Genomic DNA, 7,820 nt, shown 5'->3' on the forward strand with positions numbered 1-7,820 from the left:
CCTGTTTCTTGTGGCTTTTTGTGGAGGTACTTTTATAGTTAAGGAGTAAATCCAGTGAGTGAGCCTCAAGCATCAGACTGACTTTACCATTTTACACAGAGAGCCTTTCTATTCCAAAATCTGTTTGTCATCTCTGGTGAAATACAGGAATGTTATTATACAGTAAAGCTTCTTTATCAGAGGTCCAAACACAAACCTTTCACTAACTGAGTGTGCCTGTCAAGTCCTTCTCTTGTGATAGGAATAGAAGGAAAACTACTATCCTAGAAATTACCTTTTACATGCTCTTTTACTAGATCTCTCTCTCAAACTTTTAACTTAAAATACCCTCTCTTCTTTTTGTAGCCTGAAAACATACTATGTGTAAATCACACAGGAAACCAGATTAAAATTATTGACTTCGGATTAGCAAGGAGGTAAGAGAGTTCAGTTGTGAATTTATTTTAAAAACCAAACCCAAATCAAATTCACAAACATCTGATATGGTTTTGGTAGTTCTTTCGAGGGGTTGTGTTTTGTTGGCTCTAAAATAATTCTGCTATGTGAATGAGCTAAGCATTATGCCTCTGCAGGCATGAGTTTTCTGCTGTGTGCATTAATTATCTAATTACTTTTTCAAATTACATTTCAGTTGGATAAAGCTATACTGCTGTTCTAATTATCTCAAAATTATTCCCCATGTAAAGCTTTTACTCTGGGGACTCCGTGAAGGCTCTCGGAGACTTCTTGACTGCTGCGTTTCGTTGTGCAGGTTCTAGTTGTAGAAATTATCTGCTAAACTCTTTACATAGCTGAGTAAGTTGATTGAAGGAAAAAAGTGGGGGGACAAAAATGATGTTTGAGCCATGCCATGTGAAACAGGAAACCCTCAGAGAAATATGGACTTTTCTCCATTCTTTTGCTTTGCGTGCATGAGTTTGTTAAAGGAAAGCTGTGAGAGCATGAGTCAATTGCCCTGGAGTACAAAGGAATTATTTCCATTAGTATACCAGCAAGAACAATAACATTCATCTGTTTATTTTCTAACCCCCTTGAGGCTTTTCTTAAGCCAAAAGCTGGTACATTCATGCATATATGTACTTATGTGTGTGCATGTATTATCCGTTCGAGGACTTTGTTTCCATAAAATACTTCTGAAGGAAAAGAAATGTACACATTGAGTTTGTTTGTTTGTTTTAAATTGGGAGGGTAAAGATACAAACTGCTACTAAAGCAGTTTTGAAAACAAGATCCTCCAGGAAACAGAGATTTAAAAGCAGTGCTTTAATGGTTCATTCTGTCTGTACATAGATGTAACTCCAGCTGCCATCAGTGACAGTTGCTACTGGTTCAGTAACAATTCTGGTTTAAAATGTTATTGGTTGAGTACTGGTTAAAAAAAGGTTACTGGTTCAGTAACCTTTCCATTTTAAGCAATGGAACTTAACAATTTACCCCCTATGTGATATCACTGTTTAACTTGTTACAAGCCCAAATAATCCTCTTCAGAGTCCCACCTTAGTTATATTGTGTTCATATCTGTGATACAGATGTGATATAGACCTTTACCCTGAGCTGTAGCTGGGTACATCCCACTAAGCAAATACTCTCCAAACCTTTTGTAACCGAAGCTGCTTTATTTGTTTTATGTTGGACAACATCTACTGAAAGCATCCTGTAGTGCTGGCAGAGAGTGAAGCTGCTACCACTCTGTGGGGGAGGCCTTTGCAGGCTTTGGTGTCCTTGGTCTTCCTCCTGGTTTTGCCCTGGCATTGGGATGGGTGATGGTATATTCACCTGAGGTCACCTCAGTGCTGCCCCGATGGCCTGGGAGTCAGCTCTGCTCCCTCAGCCCTGCTCACACAAAAAGCCCTGCCTTGTTTTTCCCTCTGTGAGATGTGTCCCCAACCCGTGCTCGGCACTGACATCTTTTTCTTCCAATAAAGGTACAAACCCTGTGAGAAACTAAAGGTTAATTTCGGGACTCCAGAGTTCTTGGCCCCTGAAGTGGTGAACTATGACTTTGTTTCCTTCCCAACGGACATGTGGAGTGTGGGGGTCATCACATACATGTTGTGAGTAACCCTGGGAGGGGTCGTGGTGATGAGGGGTCTGCAGGGCAGGAATGAGCAGCCACTGAGCCCCTCTGGCTGTGAGTCCTCCTGATTAATTCTGTTAAACCAGCTTTTAACACAGAGGCACTTCACTGTGTGTACAAAGTCTCTAAACAACAAATAATCCTTTTGCCCAATATGTAAATGTTCTTCTCCTTTACCATCTTAAAATGGGTCAGGTCTTTTTTCACTTGGAAAAGCTGCCCAAAACAAGTGAGAATTTCCATTTTGACTGTGTTTTTTAGGACTTGAATTAATTTTCAAATTTGCAATCTGAGCATTTTATTAGTTTAGACTTGGTGTGCATCTGCACAGGAGAATTAGTATAATGGTTTTAGGCCATGGGTCTGAAAAGTGTCTTGTCATGAATAGGGCTAAAACTTTTCTCTGATACCTGGATGGCAGCCATGGACAGCCTGTCTGTCCAAAGTCTCTGCCTTCTGATGAGCTTGCTTTTCATCCCAGGATCTTTCACAAGTGTTTTCTGTGGACTGGATACATTTCTGGTGTAAGTTTGTATGTTAGCCAAAACCCAACTGAATGAAGTAAGAAATGATGGAAGCAATAAATCTGGGCTTAGAGACTAATGGAATAAAGTAATCTATTGTTCAGAATTCTGTTTAATTCAAGCCACATATGGATATGGGCCTTGATTTGGGAAAGCTCTTGAGTCCCCCTAGCTTTCCTAGCTGGGAAAGCACTGAAGGATGTTCGTAGATCCCATGGAATCCATTTCCTTGGGAATCTAGGAACAACGCTCCCTGACGAGCCGAGTGAACTGCTAGAGAGTGACACTAAAATTACAACATATTATTGCCCCAAAATGTTGGCTTATCTTGGCAGGGACTGAGAAGTGGAACCCTCCATAGCTGAGAGCCTTTCCTCTCCATGAGCTAACAACAGTTACAAAGGAGAGTATTCATAGAAGGAAAAACATATCTTGCATATGATAACTCCTCTTCTCCCCTCCCCTTCTTTGTTTTTTTTAAGGCTTAGTGGCCTGTCCCCATTCCTGGGAGAAACTGATGCAGAGACAATGAATTATGTGCTCAACTGCAGCTGGGATTTTGATGCAGAAGCATTTGAACAGCTCTCCGAGGAAGCTAAAGACTTTATTTCCAGACTGCTCGTAAAGGAGAAAAGGTACCTCTGTGTCTGATCATGAGGATAGTAGCAGCTAATGACCTTAAGTTCCTATCAGCCAATTGTTCAGATTGCAGCCAACAATGAGAACTTACTATGTGACATTTTTGTATGCTGTATCTGGGCTTACTGGGCAGTTCCTCAGTGATTCAGAAGCCCCTATTTAAAAGGAAAGTGTCTGTGTACCCTACTGAGGAAAACTGTTTTTCACAGTAGAGAAACAGAACACAGGAAATCTGGAAGGATTTGCAGTGTAGGAATCTGTCTCTGAAGCTTTTGCTTCTCTGAGCAAAAACTATTTCTATTGTTACTCTGGATTCTCACAAGCCCTGACACAAATTGCAAAAATGCCTCTTGAATGCCATGGAGGATAAATGGAAGCTGCAGCTGTGAAAATGTGCATTGTTCTCTTCTAAAGTGGTCTACAGGCATTTGGGAGATATTAACGAGCGTTTGACACTTAACTCTGCATGTGGTTTCTTAGTCTTGGCTCCACTGAGATAAAATGCACATGTGAAACAACAGGAGAAATGAGGATGATGTTGATGTCAGATCATGGCTGTGGGGTTGATTGAGTAGAGAAATTTTTCTCTTGCCAAGTGGTGATATCAAACTAATCAAACCAGGAAATGATGCATACAGTAAAACAGATTGTGTGTTTGAGGGGAATTCAAAGGAGTGCTTAGAATATTAACAACTTCCAGATCATTACCTAAATCAGACAAATCAGTTCTAGTACTAATTCCATTTTGAATAATAAGTCCTATGAAAAGCAAAGAAGAAACTGAAATTTTCCATATTGCCAGCAGGAGAGAACAGATGAGTTTTTCTCAGGCTGTGATGATGATTTGCTATGAGACTTTAAACTTTGCTTTGGAGTCTTCAAATTTTCTGTGCAATGGGAATTGGAGTTCCAGAGGGACACTCTGCAAAGTCTGGTTAGAAGCTGTGAATGAAAGGACTAAGATTGTCGTCAGTGAGTTGCAAAGACCAACAATTAGCTGACCCAATTGTTCACAAGATGTGTGGCAGCCCAGCTCTCCTGCAGACCAGGCACCTTTGCCATGCTGGGACAGTGGGCCTGGCCTTGTGCAAGACCTTTACTTCCCTCCCCTGACTGCTGAAATCAGGGCTGAGCAGGCAGGAGTCATTGGAATTCGTGTTTTCAGTGACAGCTCAGGCAAAGCTCAGGAGTTGGGCATAGGCTTTTGCTTTGAAAAAGGCAAATTGAAGTTTTTTCTCAACACCTCTACCTCAAGGTTTCCTCTATTACCATATATTTCCCAAAGCTTTTAGGATAGGCCAGGGCATTTGGGCCCATTGTTGGATATCTAAGTTTGGGGTGAAGAGACAATTGTGCTTTTTAAATATGAGGCACAGAATAAGCCTATCAGGACAGAGAGATAACACCACAAATGTTGTTCTTCTGTTAGCAAAGTTCTGCATTTGCATAATAAAATGATAAATACACTGATGAACTTAACCACAGCTCAGCCAACCCACTGCAGACCCACCAGCAGCTCTTCACCCCGCTCACCCCTCAGGCTGGAGAGGGCAGGATGTTGTTAGGATCCCATGCACTGGGGTTCACATCATCTCAGGAAGCATTTTCACTGGTGTTCATCCATTAGAGGCAGTTTCTTTGTCGGGGCACTGAGAAGATGGCAGGAGGGTGGCTGGACTGACATGGCAGGTTTCCTCCCCTCAGCTGCCGGATGAGCGCGACGCAGTGTCTGAAACACGAGTGGCTGAACGACCTTCCTGCCAAGGCCAAGAAGTCCAAGCTGCGCCTCAAGTCCCAGTTGTTGCTGCAGAGTTACATGGCTCAGAGGAAATGGAAGGTGAGGAGACAAAGTCTGGCAAATCTACCTGCAGAGGGAAAATCAGCTCAGCACGGGCAGAGCCATTCCCTCCTTTTGTGTGTCGGCTCACTTGTGCCCACAGGCTTCTTTATTGTAAATATGAGTTGAGAAGTCTATTTTCATTTGTAAATTAAGTATTTTGTCCCGCAGAAGGGTATTGCTTCTATTTTTAGCACGTTTGGTTTCAATTTTCACTATTTCTGATTGGTGTTTAGGAGTTTTACTTTTTTTTTTCCTGCAGGTTCAGAGGCCTCAGGTGCTACTTAGCTTATATTAAATGTTCTTTCTCATTATACTTTTTCCACTGACAGTAGTTGCATTCATCTGTTGTCAGTATTGAGTAGAGTTACAACATAAGGCAGTTTGTGCCTTCCAAAGTAGAAGTGTGGGAGAGAGAAAAAAAAATTAGCCTTAAACCCATCCAGAGAATTCTTCCGAATCTTTCTGATAACCCCAAGCTCATTCTGAACTACATTTTTATGAAGAAGTGATAGGTAATAATCTGTGTGGGAGTCTCTATTAGATTGTAGATAATTAATCTAATGATTTCATTTATTTGTTTGTTTTTGATTATTTATTTCTTTATTATCTTATTTAATTATTTGATTCATCTGTTATTTAATTGAAAGATGAACATAGTGATCTTGTTAGAAAGAAGCCTGTGGAAATGGAAGGCAAGCTCAGTGAGGACCATTTCCTTCTCTTTTTGTCACTGGGGAGTTGCCATTCCTTGCCAAGGAGTTAAACCAGAGGATTACACATTTTCCAGTCCCACACTTCAGCTGTTTGGTAACAAACTTCTGCACTTGCATTTTAAAAAATACATAACCTAAAGACCTTTCACTGTACAATTCATAATAGCACTGCAGACCTTCACAGTACCAGCAGAACCAGTGGTTCAGCACTGCAAAACACACCAGGTGTGGGTCACTAGAGGGAAATGGATTTACCAGGGAGAAAAATCCGTGTCAGCTGCAGAGAAGGTCCTTGCACTCACACTTGAACTGTTCTGTTCTGTTCACAGAAACATTTTTATGTGGTGGCTGCTGCTAACAGGCTGAAGAGACTTCAGAGTATGTCTGTCAAGCTTGCATAAGGTTGTGTGAAGCATCCACCACTCTTGGAGATGGACACGAAGCCATGAAAGGACTCATATCTTCAATAATTTCTACCCCTGTTTTATAACATAAGGTTTTGGGACTGTCCTCCTCAATTATTTTGTGTGTTAGTGCTAAGGTGCCAGAAGTGCCCTAAGGAAGAGGCACTGAAATAATGATTTCTAAAAGCAGAAGCTACTTTGTTTTTTCAAGTTTTGAGTTTTGTAAGTAGTGGTGGAAAAACGTGGCTGTCACTGGGGCTGACTTCTTGCTGAAGGCTTTGATTCTGCAGAGTGGTGTTTACACCACAAAACCCCTGGTCAGTTTTCTGGTTTCTCACACCAAGCATGGGATCTCTGAAGACTTTCTTACTGAGTGGTGTATGTTATTTTTAGAGAATTGCTACAACAGTGGCACAACTTCTTTGTCAGGTGCTTGTTACTTAGAACAAGATAACTGATACCCTTTTCTTCTGCATTTCTTTCAGAAAGATTGTTTCCCCCCCCCAACACGATAGGTTTGAGTGGTTTTGGTTGTTTTGTTGTTGTTGTTTTTAATCTACTCTCTCCTTTAGAAAAATAATCACTGCATAGTTAGGAACTATGAGGAATCCTGGTTTGAAGCAATTTAAGTTAGTCCATTGCTGCTGTTTCTTATGGTAAGTGGAATTGAGCTGAACTGATTGAACTTCTGGAAGGACATAGTGAAACTGCCACAAATACAAATCATGCAATGACCACTGGGTCTGTGCAAGAAGATCTCGTGCTGTACAGAAGAGATTCCCAGATACAGTTTTGTATATATTTAAAACTTTTAAGTGCTTCTCATTGGCTGTGACTGCAGCCCTTAAGTTTATAAGTTTTAGTTGGAGGATTTTTTTTCTCCTCTCTGAAAATTTTAATGAAGCCTGAGAAGCTGATAAGGTGTGACATGCAAAATAGGTTTTATTTCTAATAGGTTCAGTGACAGGGATGTGTTGTCAGACTCTGCCTTTAGTCCAGTTAGGAGGTTGAAGCCCTTTTTTTCTCCCCACTTTGCTCTTGAACATTAAGTGTTTTCTTCACAGTACTAACTTATTTTGGATTTTAAACTTTTTTTTTTTCTGATGTATAGAGTGGGAGCCACTTAAAATCTCTCAGATAGAAGTATAACATTATTTATTAAACCTGTGGTCTCCTGTTGTAGATTCTGCAAAACTCAGTGTGAGCTGGATGGTTTTTAGGAGAAATGGAAACTAATACTATTAAAACTATCTTCCCAGCAAAGGCATCTGTAAAGCTTCGTTGAACTTTATGGAATTTCACATCCCTTGAATTAGCAGAAGTAGTGTTTGTTGCTAATAAAGAGGTTTGTAAGACTGGCTTATCCCAGTCTAGTTATCTTTTCCTCTCAGCTGCTTCTCACTTTGTACAGTCCCGACTTCTGCAGCATTTCCAGAACTGGGACAAGGAAGAATTATTAAACCCAAGTCAAACAATCTTGATAATTTATCACCTTCTATGAAGGTCCACTTTCGTTCATGTTTTCCTTCCCCAGCAGTTCTGAATATTAAATGTGATTATATTCATTGGTCTGTATATTTCTGAATTAATACTAATAAATTTCATGGAAGTGGAACAAGCCTA

At 40.6% G+C, this 7,820-nt stretch overlaps 1 protein-coding gene across 2 annotated transcripts in view; it reads left to right on the forward strand.

The window, feature by feature from the left end:
* Positions 1-7,820, forward strand: part of MYLK3 (myosin light chain kinase 3) — a 33,644-nt gene extending 25,824 nt beyond the window's left edge. For both annotated transcript variants that reach the window (XM_051805860.1, XM_051805861.1), the window contains exons 9-13: positions 346-416; positions 1,926-2,054; positions 3,084-3,236; positions 4,945-5,077; positions 6,123-7,820. In XM_051805860.1, coding sequence (XP_051661820.1) covers positions 346-416; positions 1,926-2,054; positions 3,084-3,236; positions 4,945-5,077; positions 6,123-6,194 — 558 coding nt within the window. In that variant the 3' untranslated portion in view covers positions 6,195-7,820. The remainder of the gene's footprint in view (positions 1-345; positions 417-1,925; positions 2,055-3,083; positions 3,237-4,944; positions 5,078-6,122) is intronic.

This window comes from Manacus candei, unplaced genomic scaffold, assembly GCF_025592945.1.
Source record: "Manacus candei isolate 608988 ecotype Guabito, Panama unplaced genomic scaffold, ASM2559294v1 h1tg000065l, whole genome shotgun sequence".
NCBI lineage: Eukaryota > Metazoa > Chordata > Aves > Passeriformes > Pipridae > Manacus > Manacus candei.